The sequence below is a fragment of the Cebus imitator genome, unplaced genomic scaffold (assembly GCF_001604975.1).
Source record: "Cebus imitator isolate Cc_AM_T3 unplaced genomic scaffold, Cebus_imitator-1.0 Scaffold682, whole genome shotgun sequence".
In the NCBI taxonomy this organism is placed as follows: Eukaryota; Metazoa; Chordata; class Mammalia; order Primates; family Cebidae; genus Cebus; species Cebus imitator.
The window spans coordinates 287,465-306,496 of NW_016107997.1; the positions used below are offsets into that span (position 1 = coordinate 287,465).

The following is a 19,032-nucleotide window of genomic DNA, read 5'->3' on the forward strand; positions in this document are numbered from 1 at the left end:
CCAGCACTTTGGGAGGCCAAGGCAGGCAGATCACCTGAGGTCAGAAGTTTGAGATCAGCCTAACCAACATGGTGAAATCCCATCTCTAATAAAAATATAAAATTATCCAGGTGTGGTGTCACATGCCTGTAATCCCAGCTGCTGGAGAGGCTGAGGCAGGAGAATTGCTACAACTTAGGTTGTAGTGAGCCAAGATCGTGCCACTGCACTCCAGCCTGGGCAATCTGAGTGAAACGCTGTCTCAAAAAAGAAAAGAAAAAAAGTACATTATTTGTTCTTGGAGCAAATCTTTGATGGCTGTTAAAGTAAATTGTATTTTCATAGTTGTCTTCCATCCCGGCCTCTTCCCCATTCCCTTAATCTGCATCTAAATGTTATGATGTCATTCTGAGAGTGTGTCATGGTAAGGGAGAGGGGGAAGGGAGACTTCATTGGCTGGCTTACAACTGCACGCTTTAAAGCAATATCAGCACCAAGAAATGTCAACCAAGAGTGGATTGTCTTTTCTCAGTCTTCACTAGAGGCCCAATTCAGCCTACCCTAACATAGTTCATTCAAAGATGCACATTCCCCACCCCCACATTCCACATTTTAACATCTCTGAAATTAGGATGTTTTTGACAATTAAGAGTGAATTTTGATTGGTAGAATTTTTTTTCTTTCTTTTTGAGACACAGTCTCACTCTGTTGCCCAGGCTGGATTACAGTGGCACAATCTTGGCTCACTGCAGCCTCTGCCTACCGGGTTCAAGCGATTTTCCTGCCTCTGCCTCCAGAGGAGCTGGGATTACAGGCACACACCACCATGCCCAGCTCATTTTTTTTGTATTTTTAGTAGAGATGGGGTTTTGCCATGTTGGTCTAGCTGTTCTGGAACTCCTGACCTCAGGCAATCCGCCTGTCTGGGCCTCCCAAGGTACCAGATTACAGGCGCACGCCACTGTGCCAGCTTTTTATCTTAGTGGTACCTATCTAGACTAATGACATCTTGGGCTGTATAAAATATTGTGAATTAAAAACAGTTCCCAGGGTGGGCACAGTGGCTCATGCCTGTAATGCCAGCACTTTGGGAGGCCAAGGCAGGCAGATCACCTGAGTTCAGGAGTTCAAGACCAGCCTTGGCAACATGGTGAAACCCCATCTCTAACAAAAATACAAAAATTAGACAGGCATGGTGGTGCGCACCTGTAATCTCAGCTACTTGGGAGGCTGAAGTGGGAGGATGGCTTGGGCCCAGGGGGTGTTGATTGCAGTCAGCCAAGATTGCGCCACTGCACTCTGGCCTGGGCGACAGAGCAAGACTCTGTCCCAACAAAACAAAACAAAAACACCAGTTCCCTACTCTCTTTCCAACTACATTGCTGACCCTACGCTCAACCTACCTAGAAATTCTGCATTCAGCCTTCCTCATATTTATCTTCTCCTAAGGAAAAGTTAATTTCTAAACCAAGAGTTCAGACACAAAATGTGATTCTGAACACCATTGTTCTTTGTCAAAAGTTACTCCTTTAGCCATATATAGGTCTATGTAGTCTGTGTTTTGCCAGAGATCAAATCTCTGTTAATCTGTGGGGGTTCACGCCTGTTATCCCAGCAGTTTGGGAAGCCGAGGCAGTTGCATTACTGGAGTCCAGGAGTTTGAGACCATCCTGGGCTACATGGCAAAACTGTCCCTAGAAAAAATACAAAAATTAGCCAGGCATGGTGGCGTGTGCCTGTAGTGCCAGCCACTGGGGTTGGGCGGTGGGAGTGGCAACAGGCTGAAATAGGAGGATCCCTCCAGCCTGGGAGGTCAAAGTGCAGTTCGGGCCACTGCACTCCAGCCTGAGCATCAGAGTGAGACCGTATCTCAAAAAAGAAAAAAGAAAAAAAAAATTGTTAATTATTCAAATTGTTTAGAATCAGAATGCAGCTCTATGCCAAGGAGCCCGCTTGGGAACTCCAGGAGCACAGAGACTATCCAGCGGAACTAAACAATGCCAGGTTTTTAAGACCTGTCAGTTAAAACTTTTCCACCATCCATTCAGGGTACTGGTGGTCTGAAACAATGGAATCATCAACGGCAGCGTCCCCAAACACCTCCGTCATACATTCAGGAACGCTGCTGCTTTTGACAACGCATTCAACGCATAGAAAGCCTGCGTGCGGGGAGGGTTCGGGGCTGGTTTCGAAGTGCGGTCAGGTGGTCTGTGCGCTAGCGTTGCGCGCTGGACAGATCCAAGGGCAGTAGAGGGGCCGTTCCCCATGTCCCTATGAAGACAAAAATCTCTTGTCCCTCAACACTAGACCCGACCAAGGTTAAGACACAGAGGCAGCGATAAGGGCGAGGGTGGGCAGGGGGCTAGGGAAAAGGGGCTGGCGAGGGGTCGTTCCAAATTTGGCATAACCCTTCCACCCGTAGGTAAATGGTCCTCAGATGAGATCCATTCCCTCCCGCGGGTCGGGGCCTCCGACGTAACAGAGCCTGCGCCAGGGTCTGAATGCTGACAATGGCCTGGGGGCTGGCGTCCTGGGCACTGGGCCTCTTACCAGCGGCTCGAGCGGGGTGTTTGTCACTGTTACGATGTTGTCCTTGTTCTCCTCTTCCTCTTCTTGTCCCTTAAATTGTTCCTTCTGTTTCTTTGTCTCCTTCCCTTGCTCTGTCCTCCTTTCCCTTTTATCCTCTTTTCTCTTACTCCTCTCCTGCTTCTCTTGCTTCTCCTTTTCTTTTTCCTTAATTTTCTGCTCCAACTCCTTTCTTTTGTCTTCCTTTTCCTTTTCTCTAATTTTCTCCTTCTCCGTCTCCTTTCCCTTCTCTTTCTTCTTCACTTTCCCTCTCTCCATCACCAGCGCCGCGGTTTCCTTCCCTCCTGCCGCGCGCCGGCGCTGAGCCGTGGCCTTGGGCCCCAGTGTGGCTCCCGCGGTGCACGCCCGGTGGAGACGTAGGCCCGGCGGCGTAGACAACCCGCTGGCGCCGCCAACCCGACACCGCCGCCCACCTCGCGGCTGGAGGGCTTCTCGCAGCCGATTCTCTGAACACGCAGGGGTACGCAGAGGAAAGGGTGGAGGTGTAGGGGATGGGGTGAGCCCAGGCAAGCGAAACCAAGAAGTGCCAGTCAGGACACGGGACAGCTCGGCGGGGCGGATCACTGCTGCAGGAAAAGCGTCCCTAGAGCGATTCCTTCCGGCCAGGCGGGGTGGCTGAGAAGCGCCTTTCACGCGGGCCGCATCCCAAGCGACTTTAGCGCCTGACGTCTCCGGCTTCAATCCCCAGCCCGGCCAGCCTACATGAGAACCCCTGGGGCGCCAGAGTCCAGAGCTTCCTGGGAGGATTCCCACCCCTCCCCCAGCTCGCAACCAAGAGCCTGCAATGCGAAGTCGTGTATTTCTCCGCCCTCTCCCGAGTAAGCTCCACTAGGAGGGTCTCCAGACTACTACCCAGGATTATTAGTTAGGGACAAATAGAAAGACGTGAACGGGTTCCATTATGTACCCGTTGTATTTTTTTTTTTTTTTTCTTTTGAGACGGAGTCTCCGTCACCCACGCTGGAGTGCAGTAGTGCGATCTCAGCTCACTGCAACCTCCCCCTCCTGGATTCAAGCGATTTTCCTGCCTCAGCCTCCTGAGTAGCTGGGATTACAGGCGTGAGCCACCACATCTGGCTAATTTTTGTATTTTTAGTACAGACGGGGTGTCACCATGTTGGCCAGACTGGTCTCGAATTCCTGACCTCAAGTGATCCACCCGCCTAGGCCTTCCAGAGTGCTGGAATTACAGGCATGAGCCACTGTGTCCGGCCTGTATTTCGCTTTCAAAAAAATTATTCAGACATGACACGCCAGGATCACAGCTGCTAGTAATGCCCGGTATTAAAACCAAAACTAAATAGTGTCGTCACTCCTAATTATTTAATAAATGGTAAATTAGGCACCCAAGGGGCTTCTCAAAGGTGGTATTGTTTCTCAAACTGGCTAAGAAATATCGGGAGGGTTCCTTTTATCTTGCTAAACTGAACTCTTTAGTATATTTCACAGTTTAGCACAATTTTTTTTTAATGTAATAAAACTTATTGTCCTTCATTATATCTGTTTCAAATAAACTCTTTTTGTTGTTGTTGTTTCAAAGAAACTTTTAAGGAATAATGAATGGCAGGTTCCGGAAGGCTTGAGTGATGCAATGTTTTTAAGGTTGGCTGTTCCCAATAGCACTGGAAATGCAGTGCTTAATCACTTTTCAAAGGTTTACTTCTGTTTATACATACACCAAGATGAATTTTCAGTCAAGTACAAAACTAATCTAATGGTGTTCTCTCAGTCCCATTAGAGGGGCAGTACACACAAGTTTGATACTCAGCTTAAAAGAAAATTCTTAGTTATACTAACCAGTAAGTCCTCCATAAAATGCCAACACCCAAAACACCTTAATCCATATTCACTGCTAAAATATTTTATTTTAAAATGTACCACAGTGAATGGATGTATCCATACTGGTTTTTATAAATGTACACATACACATCCATATATATGACAAAGTAGATATATGCACTGGTTAAAGACCTATTCAAAAGGAAATATTAGTAGAAAGTTCATGTGTTTATACTTCATTTGACAATTAAAACTTATTTGAACTGAAGTTTCAGTTGCTCAGCAATGACTAATAATACCAATGCCTGCCAATAACGACTAAATTGATAATTGTAAATTTCACTGCTGTGCCTTGGGTCAAAATTTTCAATGATGAAATCCTAAATAAGTTACAGTTATTCCTATAATGGGGTATATATTCAGATGGAATAAATATCTGCCACTGTTACCAAAAGATTGTTCTCTGTAGAGCTCAAAAAACTATTATGCTACAATACATCATTTGTATTTAAAAAGGATCTCTTGTTTAGATGCCACTGCAGATTCTGCTTATAATAAACAGAAAGGCAGCACCCCATTTCTTTCTTGTAAAGGAGGAAAGCCTTTTATAAAAAACTCTTTGAAGAAGTTTTGGTAGATATGTTCAGAGTCAAACACAGCAGCACTTTATTAACAAGGACAGAGTAATATAATCACAAGGAAATACTTGTAAGTCTAAATTAAATGATATCTTGGGCAGCATAAAATGAATATTAACAAGGGCAGGCATCCCAATGTATCTGTCTCACAGCTGTTCAATGTGAAAGTAGCTTGTAAGCAAGGAAAGACAAGAGCAACATTTACACCACAAATTGACTGTAAAATACTTCATTACATTGAGAAAGGTAATGAATGGTCAAATTCCATAACTAGAAAGAGACACCATTTGGGTATGTATCAATGAGCCAAACAGATCTGTTAGATTTTAATACTGCCTGGTATGCAACTCAGGTACCGATTTCCTCTTTATGTAGGAAGCCAATGTTCATGTTCTTGATAATAGTCATTAATCTTTCTGATTGAGACAGTCCAGACCCATCTGACCTCAGAACACCAGGTCTAAGAGTCAACTTCTTACAGTGATATATTTTCCTTGAGTTTGTTCATGGTACTAAATCAGTATGTTACCATAATCTGAAAATGACATAGGGCACAAAGGAGCCATATATAAATAGAAAAGTATCCCATATTCCAGTATCACATGACAGAAAATTTCAAATTTATGGTTAAAATTATTTAAGACATTTATTTTTCTTGTGGCCATTCATTTAATTAGTCGAAGAACATCAGTGTATTAAGAAGGTCCCTCTTTATCACATGATATTTCTAAGCAGATATTCTGGAATGCTCAGAAGATTCCACTTTCAGTCTCCTAAGGCCTCCTAAGACATAATTTAAAGTGGGACTTGAACAGAAGCAATTATCTTCAGACTCTAGCTGAAATAGAAGTAGTTTCTGTTTAAATCCTGGGAAACCTTAGATAAGGTTTGTGAAACTGAAAAAAGATCAAATCAGCACACACAGATAAAGGATACAACAGATACCAACATGGGTAAATGCCCAGTTATTTTCAGTCCTCATAACCTGTACAAAGCTATGAGGCAACCAATAGGCAGACTTTGAGGAAGATGTTTCCCTATTAGAAACACAAGAAATTATTTATGAAAATATGGAGATGAAGAGGGAGCAGTTCTGTGCTTCTTGCTGTGTTACCTTTATTATATTCCTAGTGTCACTGAGACTAGTTTAATAACAGCCTGCAACAAGAATATTCTCATCACCAGCCACCTTTTCCACCTTTCTTCTTTTTCTGTTGCTGTTTCTTTTTTGTTGCTGGAGCCCCTGCAGGTTTCTGGTGTCTTGGGGGTATGATGTTACTTGTAGAGGCAGATACTGTTGCTGCACTGCCAGGTCTTGGGGAGGTGGGTGGGCTGCTCACAGTTTTACTGGCATCCCTGAAACCATCAGATCAGATTACTTTTTGGTCACTCATATATTCAAAAAAGGAAGAATATAAAAATGTACGTACATGGGTTTTATCACACTTAACAATCTCCCACGCATTTTCCACTTCTTTTAAGGTAAGTTCCCTAACTCCTTATCAACTTTTCTTTTGAATAAAATTGTTACTGTTTTTATTGAAGAAAAGTAAAACATGGTACACATGCCAATTTTTAGAAAGCTTAGAAAATAAAAAATTTTATTTTCTTTTTAGACAGAGTCTCGCTCTGTTCGTCAGCCTGGAGTGCAGTGGCACCATCTTGGCTCACTGCAGCCTCCGCCTCCTGGGTTCACGCAATTCTCCTGCCTCAGCCTCCTGAGTGGCAGGGATTACAGGCGCACACGACCACACCTGGCTAATTTTTGTATTTTTAGTAGAGACGGTGTTTTACCATGTTGGCCAGGCTGGTCTCGAACTTGCAACCTCAGATGATCCACCTGCCTTGACCTCCCAAAGTGCTGGGATTACAGGTGTGAACCACTGTGCTTGGCCAGAAAATAATTTTTTTTTGAGACAGTCTCACTTTGTTGCCAGGCTGGAGTGCAGTGGTACAATCTTGGCTCACTGCAACCTCCGACTCCCTGGTTCAAGCTATTCTCCTGCCTCAGCTTCCCAAGTGGCTGGGATTACAGGCATGGGTCACCAAGCCCAGCTAATTTTTGTATTTTTAGTAGAAACAGGGTTTCATCATATTGGCCAGGATGGTCTTGATCTCCTGAACTTGTGATCCACGTGCCTCAGCCTCCCAAGAGCTGGGATTACAGGCATGAGCCACCACACCCGGCCTCAGAAAATAAAATTTTAAAATAACCTATCATCCACCATGCAGAACGTATTAACATTTCTAATACTTCTAGTCATACTATATTTATTTACATCTACTTACTAGATATTTAGTTGAATGACTCAGTGTATTTAGTTCCCTTTTGAGACTTTAGTTTTTACAACTAGTTTTAAAGTTTTACTACATATATTTCACAACATATATTTGATTATATTGTAAATATTTAAAACTATTTGACTGTATTATAAAAACTAAAGGAACTAGTCTGCAAAGGCAATGTATTTTCTTTCATTTATATAAGTGTAGTACAAACATTTATCAAAGATATATCACTACAGTTCTCATACGTACTTAATATATATTAACAAATTCTCACTAATGGTCTTGAGTCAATCTCAGAAACAATGTACGTTCTAAGTGCCCTCAATTGTGGAGCACTAACTTACAGTTCAGATGAAGCTCCTGCAGTTGCTCCCTGGGTCCCTTTTCCAATCTGATCCTTCTTTTTACCCTTCTTTCTTCCCCGGTAGTAAGAACGTTCTCGCATTGGCAGCCATCTTTCTGGATCTGGGGTAACTTTTGGGTCGTAATTCTTAGGCAATTTTCCTGCATAACAATTTTAAAGAAATGAGAGATGTGTCCATAGTATTTTCAAGATAATTTAAACAATGTGTCTAAGCCTGGGAATAAATAACATTAAAATTGAAATGAACTTATTTGAGATAGTTTAGTTTGTATAACCTAGCAGGGGAAAAGGCCTTATTTCTTTTTTTCTATACTTTTAAGTTCTAGGATACATGTGCAGAACATGGTTTGTTATATAGGTATACATATGCCATGATGGTCTGCTGCACCCATCAATCCATCATCTCTATTAGTTATTTCTTCTAATGTTATCACTCCCCAACACCTCCATCCCACGACAGGCCCCGGTGTGTGATGTTCCCATTCCTGTGTCCATGTGTTCTCATTGTTCAACACCCACTTATGAGTGAGGACATGTGGTATTTGGTTTTCTGTTCCTGTGTTAGTTTGCTGAGAATGATGGTTTTCAGCTTCATCCATGTCCCTGCAAGGGACATGAACTCATCCTTTTTTATGGCTGCATAGTAGTCTATGGGGTATATGTGCCACATTTTCTTTATCCAGTCTATCATTGATGGGCATTTGGGTTGGTTTCAGGTCTTTGCTATTGTGAACAGTGCTGCAATAAACAAACAAGTGCATGTGTCTTTATAGTAGAATGATTTATAATCCTTTGGGTATATACCCAATAATGGGATTGCTGGGTCAAACGGTATTTCTGGTTCTAGATCCTTGAGGAATCACAACACTATCTTACAAAATGGTTGAACTAATTAATACTCCCACCAACAGTGTAAAAGTGTATTTCTCCACAGCCTCTCCAGCATCTGTTGTTTCCTGACTTTTTAATGATGGCCATTCTAGCTGGCGGGAGACAGTTATCTCATTGCGGTTTTGATTTGCATTTCTCTAATGACCAGTAATGATGAGCTTTTTTTCATGCTTCTTGGCCACATAAATGTCTTCTTTTGAGAAGTGTCTATTCATATCCTTCAATCACTTTTTGATGGGGTTTTTTCTTGTAAATTTAAGTTCCCTGTAGATTCTAGGTATTAGCCCTTTGTCAGATGGGTAGATTGCAAAAATTTTCTCCCATTCTGTAGGTTGCCTGTTCACTCTGATAACAGTTTCTTTTGCTGTGCAGAAGCTCTTTAATTAGATTCCATTTGTCAATTTTGGCTTTTGTTGCCATTGCTTTTGGTGTGTTAGTCATGAAGTCTTTGCCCATGCCTATGTCCTGAATGGTACTGCCTAAGTTTTCTTCTAAGGTTTTTATGATTTTAGGTCTTACATTTAAGTCTTTAATTCATCTTCAGTTAATTTTTGTATAGTAAGGAAGGAGTCCAGTTTTATTTTTCTACATATAGCTAGTGAGTTTTTTCAACACCATTTATTAAATAGTAAATCCTTTCCCCATTGCTTGTTTTTGTCAGGTTTGTCAAAGATTAGATGGTTGTAGATGTGTGGCATTATTTCTGAGGCCTCTGTTCTGCTTCATTGGTCTATGTATCTGTTTTGGTTACTGTAGCCTTGTAGTATAGTTTGAAGACAGGTAGCATGATGCCTCCAGCTTTGTTCTTTTGGCTTAGGATTGTCTTGGTGACAGGTGCTCCTTTTTGGTTTCATAGGAAATTTAAAGTAGTTTTTTCTAATTCTGTGTAAGAAAGTCAATGGTAGCTTGATGGGGACACTGAATCTATAAATTACTTTGGGCAGTACGGCCATTTTCACAATACTGATTCTATCCATGAGCATACAATGTTTTTCCATTTGTTTGTGTTCTTATTTCCTTGAGCAGTGGCTTGTAGTTCCCTTTGAAAAGGTCCTTCACATCCCTTGTTAGTTGTATTCCTAGGTATTTTATTCTCTTTATAGCAATTGTGAATGGGAGTTCACTCAGGATTTGGTTGTTTGTTATTGGTGCATAAGAATGCCTGTGATTTTTGCACATTGATTTTGTATCCTGAGACTTTGCTGAAGCTGCTTATCAGCTTAAGGAGATTTTGGGCTGAGATGATGGGGTTTTCTAAATATACAATTATGTCATCTGAAAAGAGAGACAATTTGACTTCCTTTCATCCTATTTAAATACACTTTATTTTATTCTCTTGCCTGATTGCACTGGCCAGAACTTCCAATACTACGTTGAATAGGAGTGGTGAGAGAGGGCATCCTTGTCTTGTGCCGATTTTCAAAGAGAATGCTTCCAGCTTTTGCCCATTCAGTATGATATTGGCTGTGGTTTGTCTTAAATAGCTCCTATTACTTTGAAACAGGTTCCATCAATACCTAGCTTATTGAGAGTTTTTAGCATGAAGGAGTGTTGAATTTTATTGAAGGGGGAAAAGGCCTTATTTCTAAGCATGAAAAAGAAATTCAGAGGCCATAAAGAAAGACTTCACAGATACACATACAAAAATTTTAAAATTTTCAATTACTAAAAAATATATTTCTAAGAAAAATTTAAAAGACAAACTATATAATAGAGGAGTGGATAAAAATCTTTAAGATAAAATTCTTGCTGATCAATATGTAAATCACTCAAAGAAAAACGGACTCAGTTATAATTAAGGTATGCCAGGAGAAAGGAAAGTCATTCATTTTCTGAATAGATGTTCACTCTCATTAACTAAAAATGAGAAGGGTAAAAAACCCCATCAGACTTATAAATATTAAAAGCAGTAATACCCAGTGTTGGTGAAATGGTGAGAAGCACTCACCAACACTACACTAGGGGAAGTGTATGCTGATATATAGCCTTTGTGGAGAGCAATTTAATCTGGCAGTGTCATTCAAAATTTATAGACTTCTAGAAATTTATCCTGCAGAAACCCAAAGTATACAAAGTTACAGAATATTCTCTGTGATATTTTTTCTTTTCTTTTTTTTTTTGTTTAAATTTTTTTTTTTTTTTTTTTTTTTTTTTTTTTTTTTTTGGTTTTTTTTTTTTTTTTTTTTATTTTTTTTTTTTTTTTTTTTTTAAAGTTGGATGGGGGAAAAAAAAAACAAGAAAAAGAAAAAAAAATAAAGTTGGATAGGGCAAGGTATGGGTGGGCTAATATTCTTTAAGATAGCAAAATAACTTAAATATCTATTACATTATAATATGTCCACACTATGTATAGCAAGCTATACAATTGGGATAAAAAGTGAAGTGTATCTATAATAATTTGCAACAACTGGATTATTCTTCACAATCCAGTCTAAAATAGAAGATTCAAACAAATTATATTATGTTCACAACAATTTTATAAAAACTTTGAGTACCTAATGATGTAATTATATATTTGATTCTATATATACAAAAATACACATACACAAGTTAATTGTCTCTGGGAGCATACTCCCTCCAGAGTAGCTGGGATTATAGGTGCACAGGACTACCACCCATCTAATTTTTGAATTTTTAGTAGAGACCGGGTTTCACCATGTAGCCCAGGCTGGTCTTGAAGTCCTGACCTCAAATGATCCATTTGCCTCATCCACCCAAAGTGCTGGGATTACAGGTGTAAGCCACCAAGCCAGGCTGGGAGCATGAATTTTGAACAGGTAATTTCGCTCTCTTTATGCTATTCTATTAATAACAGATATAAACTACCTTTGTTTTCTTTTTTTTACAATAATCATACCTCACTTGTAAATTTTAAAAATATTCATCTGGAAACTACAGAAGTAGAAAAGAAAGTAAAGTTTTAGGTTATTACTACCTACAGTTATCAGCTGTTTCCTCACAGTATTACTAATACACAAAACAAATATTAAATATTTGCCAATTTTCAAGTACTGTGACAAAAGAACCAACAAGACTTCTAGTTAGACAGTGAAGTGAATACAAACATTAGCTTGTGTACCCTCCTCGAACTCCACTAAAATGGTAATAAACTCCTAGAAGAACAGGAGAAAAGATATTTTGGTAGCTGGAAAACAGATGAAGGAGTGGTAATAAACTTAGCTTAGACTTGAGAAACCTGTATCCTAAGATGGCAGGGAGCAAAATCAAGAAACAACCTAATTTATATCATAGATTCCTCAAAAACTGAGGAACTTGGGTGGCTCCAAGGATTACCTCTGACTAGGTAAAACAAAGCATGGTAATGCCACCCAATGTTGCCAGAGATTAAAACCACACCCTAAGCCAATCAATGCATGTTATTTTTCTGGTTAATAATTCAAGGCTGAATACTGATCTAGTTAGCCCAATCAGATTAATGAAAAATACTTGCCAAGTCTGGAGAGGCCTTCTTTGTTGTGATGGTTATAAATGACAAGTATATGGCCCTGACTGTTTCCAGTATACACTGTATGACTCTAATGGGATTCTGTTTTATGGACAGCAGAACAAAGTGATACAAATACTGAATCCACCAACCTTGATGCTAACATTCCTTCAGTCTGCCAATTTTGTAAACAGTAAATTTTCTTAAGCCAGTTTGATGGAATTTTGTAGTATGTGTAGCAGAAACATCATAATGAGTACTTTTGTCCCAGACACAACTCTAAGAACTTTACATGTAGTATCTCATTTCATATTACAAGGTATAAACTATCATATTTCATTTTACATATGAATAATCTTTAAAGTAATAGAATAAAATTAAATGTTAGCTGTAGTCAAGATAAAAAGTTTTCAAAGATATAAGAGAGGGCAGTATATTTATGTCCAAGTATTTCTACATAGGGCTAAAATCAAACAATTATCTTGCAGAAAGAAATCTATATAAAGACTTTTTTTAAGGCCTTACCCTTCTTTTTCTTTTTCTTCTTTTTCAAATCTCCCTGTCTACGAAGAGAAAAAAAAATCATTACCATCTTTGTGATAAAATATTTATAGAGCATTAAGTAAGTGCTCTATAAAACAGTTAGCTGGGCACTTATCATAAACATGGGTTAAGTTTTGGTATCAGCTCACCAAGCTAACAAACAAGTTAAGATTTAAGATTTGATTCAGGTTAAAGTCAATTAAGCTTTAGATACTATAATTTTTGGAAGGTAGTTTAGAAAACAGAGGTGACAATTTGAAAACAGATTCGGTTTACATGGAAAAAAATTTGTCAGTGGCACATATTAAGTCTATGTAAAAAGTAATTTGCACAAGCATGTATATCTATAATCCCTTGGTAAGTTACTCTACTTTTGGCAAGACTTTAGGGAATAAATTTTTTTGCCAGAAGAATATGTATAGGTAAAATACATGCAAAGAACATCTCTGGAAGGAGATGCAAAACAAGTTACATTTGTTATGGCCCTGGGAGGGAAGAGGGTAGATAAAGATGCAAGACTTTTTACTTCCTCTTACACTTTATCTTTTGTATTTTAAAACTGTGTTTATTAATTTTTTATATAAGTAAAATCCATAAGTACACTGACCAAAAAAGGTACTGAAAGGGCATAAAAATAAGCACTTCAAAATAATTGTCAAGCATTCTGAAAGTGGCTTGGTGCCACTTCTGTAATCCCGGCACTTTGGGAGGGAGGCTGCGGCCTCTCTGAAGTCAGAAGGTATCTCCTGAAGTCAGAAGTTCCACACCAGCCTGGCCAACATAGTGAAACCCCGTCTCTACCAAAACTACAAAAATTAGCTGTGTGTAGTGGCACGTGCCTGTAAGCCCACCTACTAGGGAGGCTGAGGCAGGAGAATCGCCTGAACCCAGGAGGCGGAGGATGCAGTGAGCAAGATCACGCCACAGCACTCCAGCCTAAGCAACGGAATGAGACTCTTAAAAAAAAAAAAAAATTCTGAAAGCTCTAGTAAGAGAAAGACATAAAAATATATATCTCTTTATATACTCTTATGTGATATAACTAAAGAAATATGAAACAGTGAAATAAAAACATGAGACAGCAACAATTTCTATCAAAAATTCACTCTACAAGTCATTCAATTGTGAAAGTTCTCTTAGGATACCCCAAATAAGAAATGGTGTATCTGACTTGACTGTTTCATCTCTTACCCAGACTGTGTAATAGTATTCTTTTAATTGTCTTCCCTACAAATTACACTCCACAGCCATACTAACATATCCCAAGGGTATTCTGCCACTTCTTATTTCTTTGCCTTTGCTCACCCTTTGCCTCCCTTGTCCTCCTCATCTTCCTCAGAGTCAACACAATCATGTTCTCTATGAAGCCTTTCCTAACTTCCCACTGTCCTCAGGAAGACCTGACTATTCCCTTTGGTATACTCCTCTATGCCCTGTACAATTACAACAGGTGTAACCTTTACTGAAGTTACTGTTTAAATATATTATTTCCTTTTGCTAGACTCAAGTTCTTTTTTTTTTTTGAGGGAGTCTTGCTCTGTCACCAGGCTGGTGTGCAGTGGTGCGATCTTAGCTCACTGCTACCTCCACCTCCTGGGTTCGAGTGATTCTCTTGCCTCAGCCTTCTGAGTAAGTGGGATTACAGGCATGTGCCACCACCCCAGCTAATTTCTGTATTGTTAGTAGAGATGTGGTTTCACCATGTTGTCCAGGCTGGTCTCGAATTCCTGACCTCAAGTGATATGCCTGCGTCAGTCTCCCAAAGTGCTGGGATTACGGGAATGAGCCACCACGCCTGGCCTCAAATTATTTTGAGAGCAAGGACCATGATTTATTTTCTGGTCAACACCTCACATAAACCTATCACATAGTGTATTGTTAAAAGAAACTAATAAAACTTTGCATCTAAAATTTAGTATAACAAAATACTAACTTTTAATAAGAACAAAGAGCATTAATAATATCTAATGAAAATACTGTGCTGAAACTTAAAAGTTTAAAAAGTCAATGTCTTTCTTAATGATTGTCTAAGAAAAAAGAGAAGATTTTTAAAAACTTTTAAAAAACCATTATTATTATTTTTAGAGACGGGGGTCTTGCTCTATCACTCAAGCTGGGGTGCAGTGGGGTAATCATAGCTCACGGCAGCCTCAAACTTCTGGGCTCAGGTGATCCTCCCACCTCAGCCTCCCAGTAATTGGGACTATAGTTAAATGCCACCATGCCAGGCTAAAGGAGGAACTGTGTGTTCTTAGTAGCTACGCAACCCTGTTTGGTGGAGAAAAAAAATAGTAAACATATTTAAATAGTTATAATTGAAAATCCATTTAAGATCCAGACTGAATTTATAATTTTATAAAATGGAATTTAGAACAATGTAACCTATTTGAGACTCCAATTCCTTATTAAAGGTTTTAGTAGTTATTATGAGAATGATAATGCTTTTTATGAAATGCAGTTTGTTATGAAGAAATCAATCGTTGCTGTATTTTTTTTAAGTTCAGAAAAAATTTAGATATCAAAAGGCATTCAAAAAAGGAGAAAGCAGTAAAAACTTACAAAAGTCACAAAACTAAGGAAATGTTTTATCTTTTCCATGCTCTATTCATTCTGCGTCAAAAGTAAAACCTTAAACATTTTACCGTAGGTCTCTGCTAACTGTATTTTTAAGATGACAATGTAAGAAACAAGGCAAGAGTAAAAATCTGACTTGTTAGTAAATGAAATCGACTTTTTCTTCAAATCAGCAAAATAAACTATATACTAAATGATGTACTAAATGTACAATAAATTACAAGTAAAGGAAGGCACATCCAGCCTATGACATGTTATGCATAATAAAGAGGAAATATGCCTACATTTTAGTTCATGGAAAGATCTCTAAAACTCATTAAATAAAAGCAAGTTAGAAAACACCAAGTACAATACAATCCTCCTTATAAAAAGAACAACTAGGCGTGGTGTCCAGCACTTTGGGAGGCTGAGGTAGGTGGATCACTTGAGATCAGGAGTTTGAGACCAGCCTGGCCGACAGGGTGAAATCCTGTCTCTACTAAACATACAAAAATTAGCCAGGCATGGTGGTGCATACCTGTTGTCCCAGCTACTCAGGAGGCTGAGGAAGAACTGCTTGAACCCGGGAGGTGGAGGTTGCAGTGAGCCAAGACTGTGGCACTGTACTCCAGCCTGGGAGACAGAGCAAGACTCTGTCTCAAAAAATGAATAAATGAATGAATAAATAAATAAATAATAAATCTAGAGAAAGTATTTGAGGCTAGGCGGCTCACACCTGTAATCCCAGCACTTTGGGAGGGCAAGGCGAGGAGATCAGGAGGTCAGCAGTTCAAGACCAGCCTGGCCAACACAGTGAAACCCCATCTCTACTAAAAATATAAAAATAAGCCGGGCGTCTATAATCTCAGCTACTCAGGAGGCTGAGACAGGAGAATCATTTGAACCCAGGAGGCGGAGGTTGCAGTGAGCCAAGATTGCACCATTGCACACCAGCCTGGATAACAGGGCAAGACTTCATCTTGAAAAAAAAGAAAAGAAAAGAAAAAGAAAATATTTGTAAACCACTTGTGTGTGTAAACACAAAGAAAAACTTCTGGAAGAATACATTAAATTAATACCAGAGGTTAATTTTGGGCTGAAGGAAAAAGGGAGGAAATAAGGACCAAGAGCTGGGTACAGTGAAAGAAAAGGAAAAGAAACAAAGAGAACCATAACTTTATTCACATGGAATTTTTATGAGAATGTATATTTTATTCTTTGTCTAATGCAAAATGAGCATTAGAGAACGTTACAATGAAAAACATACCCTTGTTCCTTTGGTTGACTATCTCCGGTAACTTTTCCACCCTTCTTCCGAATGTATGTAGCACCAGGAGAATTTTCAAGAGCCTCAACATCTACTTTGAGAGACATACTATCTGACGATGGCAAGTGTTTACTAAGACTGTGATAGAACAGGAGTTCAGGAACATAAGATACACACACACATTTATATAGATGTCTATGTCTGCCAATATAGCTATTGAAACTGGAAGACTGTCTTTTCTTGATGACCTTCAACAAAAGCAAAAATTTTCGTAAATCTTCTATACAATAACAATTGCAAGTCCTATCAATACAGTATTCTGAAAGGAGACATGAAGGGTCATAATCTAATCCTCTATTACTTAACTCAGTGATGTGGAGCAAGGTGGTGGATTAATACAAACTCCATTCCAAAACAACTATCAAGTTTACGACTTGTGACTGCTTAGCATCCACCAACCCACCACAGTTTCAGGAACACACACTGATTACATTAGCACATATGATCCAAGCTGAATCAGGGCACTGAATTCGTTTATCATGTAACTGCCTGAGACAAGCAAGTGACCTAAGTAGTTGAATCTGAAAATAACATTTCAGAATCACGTGAAACTACCCACAAAAAGTATGCTTTTTCTTTTCCTTGCTGCTGAACTTGAACCTGAAAGAATAGAGACTATACCCTTTTGACTTCATTTTTGCTTCCGGATGAAACTAAACCCCAAGTTGGATCTATTGCTGCATTTTTCAATCACACTGATCAATAAATTCTCATTTTTGGTTTTACTAGTTAAAAGGAGGGTTTGTTAGTTACAATTTACAACTGAAAAAGCTCTGGTCAAAACACAGATACTAAAAGAGACCTACCAGGCTACTGAGGAGCTGTATGGAACTGTATAGAACAACCACCAAAAGGATACGCTTTGGCTTTCTCTGGATCTACAAGTGAGTAAGCAGAAATAAGCTGTGCAAGGGTGTGAATATCTTTTGGATTTTGTCTAAAAGAAGAAATAAGAAAATTACTGAACAGTTTATAAAACTGGAGAAAGTAATATAAACAAGTAACTCCCTCATATCAACTAGCAACAGTAAGTGTGTTATTTCTACATGTCCACATTTTAGAGCTTACTTCCATAGCTGTTCTAGGTCACTAATTGCCTCCTTCTTCCGCCCATATTTGAGTTTGAAGTTTGCAGCTTCTCTTATCAAGGACAAATGAGCAGCAGATTTGGGCTACAGTTTCAATAAAGAGGAAAAAAAAGTTTCAAGCTAAACGTCTAGCAAGTAAATGCAGTTATATTCATTAGACCTTTAAGAAATACACCTATGCATTAGATTGCTCATCTTAAGTTTCATTGAATGCCTAAAACAACAAAATCATTCACATATGTACAGGAAAGCAGATGGACAAATTATCAATTGTACAAGTAATCATCAATTGATGAATTTGGAAAACAACCTATCTCTATTTAGGGTATCTACAACTGGAAACATAGCCCTATAATAATCAAATCTTAAAGATATGCCACCATCATTCTCAAACATTAATTTAATATAATACTTTCCCAGAGCACTGATGCCCCTCCACTGCTAACAGTACTAACAATATAAATGCCACCTGTGTGTATGTATATTTGTAAGTTGGATACTGCCCATGCAGAGATCCATACTGGAAATAAAGATATTCCTACTAGATAGAGACATGATAAACAACTATTCCATGTATTACTGTTGTGCTACTACCACTCATGGACTCTCTAGCTATTTAGGATGAGCTCTTAAACATGCAATCATGTACTATTACTATTCTTATTCTTGAGATTATATACACAAATGCATGTAAACATACAGTAAGGTGCTTCAATAAACATAAATAAGCTATTTCTTTTTTCTATTTGCAGCCATTGCTTACTTCTAATAACTTAATTTGGATCTGGTATACTGAAAAAAATGAACTTGATAGTCTAAATGGTATTTCACTTTTGAAACAGTGAGGTTTAATACTTCAGTTTGCCTAAAATTGTTCACTACTACATCTTTATTTTTAGGTAAAAACATGCCTTCATAACATTTTACTCCACCTATTTACCTGATGGCTTTGATACCACTGGATAGCTTGTGTGAAGACCTCAATGGCACTATCAATATCTTCTTCATGACTATACATGGTCACTAATGCAGATACCTACACAGCCAAAGGTATAAATCAGTGAATTCCCCCTTCACTCCCAGAATACCATGTTCGAAAATAAAAAACACTGAAGAAATAGCAAATAAAGGCCGCTAGTATCTGATTTATCATAAAAACTACTCCCTTTAGAGAATATCGTCCCTTTACTTCTAGAAATACCATGAACAACGGTGTTTTCCAAATATGAAGGTAGTTATCTGTAAAATAAACCTTTCCTTAAAGCAGTGCCAGTTCACAAATGGTTTGGTAAGTACAGAAGTTGAGAATAAGCCCTTAGAAATGTTTATACAATAAGACACTGCTGGACATTCAATGTACGATCAGTGAGGTATAAACAGAGTGGCTGAACTCTCATGATGAATCCCACACGGCCTAAGTTGCTTCAAGCCAGTAAGAAAGTTGCCTAGTGTGGCTGAGGGACAGGAAGGAGGCATATACAGCTGAAGTGGATGGGGAGGGGAATGATGAGCAGTAGGAATTGGATAGAAAAAAAAAAAAAACAAAACAT

At 38.9% G+C, this 19,032-nt stretch overlaps 2 protein-coding genes across 2 annotated transcripts in view; both read right to left on the reverse strand.

Moving 5' to 3' along the window:
* The window catches only part of ARL9 (ADP ribosylation factor like GTPase 9), a 16,591-nt gene extending 13,192 nt beyond the window's left edge, over positions 1-3,399 (reverse strand). The window contains exon 1 of the mRNA XM_017518494.2: positions 2,530-3,399. Within this exon, the coding sequence (XP_017373983.1) occupies positions 2,530-2,823 (294 nt within the window). The 5' untranslated portion in view covers positions 2,824-3,399. The remainder of the gene's footprint in view (positions 1-2,529) is intronic.
* Positions 3,400-4,412: 1,013 nt separating this feature from the next.
* The window catches only part of SRP72 (signal recognition particle 72), a 39,562-nt gene continuing 24,942 nt past the window's right edge, over positions 4,413-19,032 (reverse strand). Inside the window, exons 13-19 of the mRNA XM_017518497.2 lie at positions 18,423-18,518; positions 17,463-17,566; positions 17,254-17,331; positions 16,335-16,472; positions 12,497-12,534; positions 7,616-7,775; positions 4,413-6,338 (exon numbers count right to left, since the gene is read on the reverse strand). Coding sequence (XP_017373986.1) covers positions 6,161-6,338; positions 7,616-7,775; positions 12,497-12,534; positions 16,335-16,472; positions 17,254-17,331; positions 17,463-17,566; positions 18,423-18,518 — 792 coding nt within the window. The 3' untranslated portion in view covers positions 4,413-6,160. The remainder of the gene's footprint in view (positions 6,339-7,615; positions 7,776-12,496; positions 12,535-16,334; positions 16,473-17,253; positions 17,332-17,462; positions 17,567-18,422; positions 18,519-19,032) is intronic.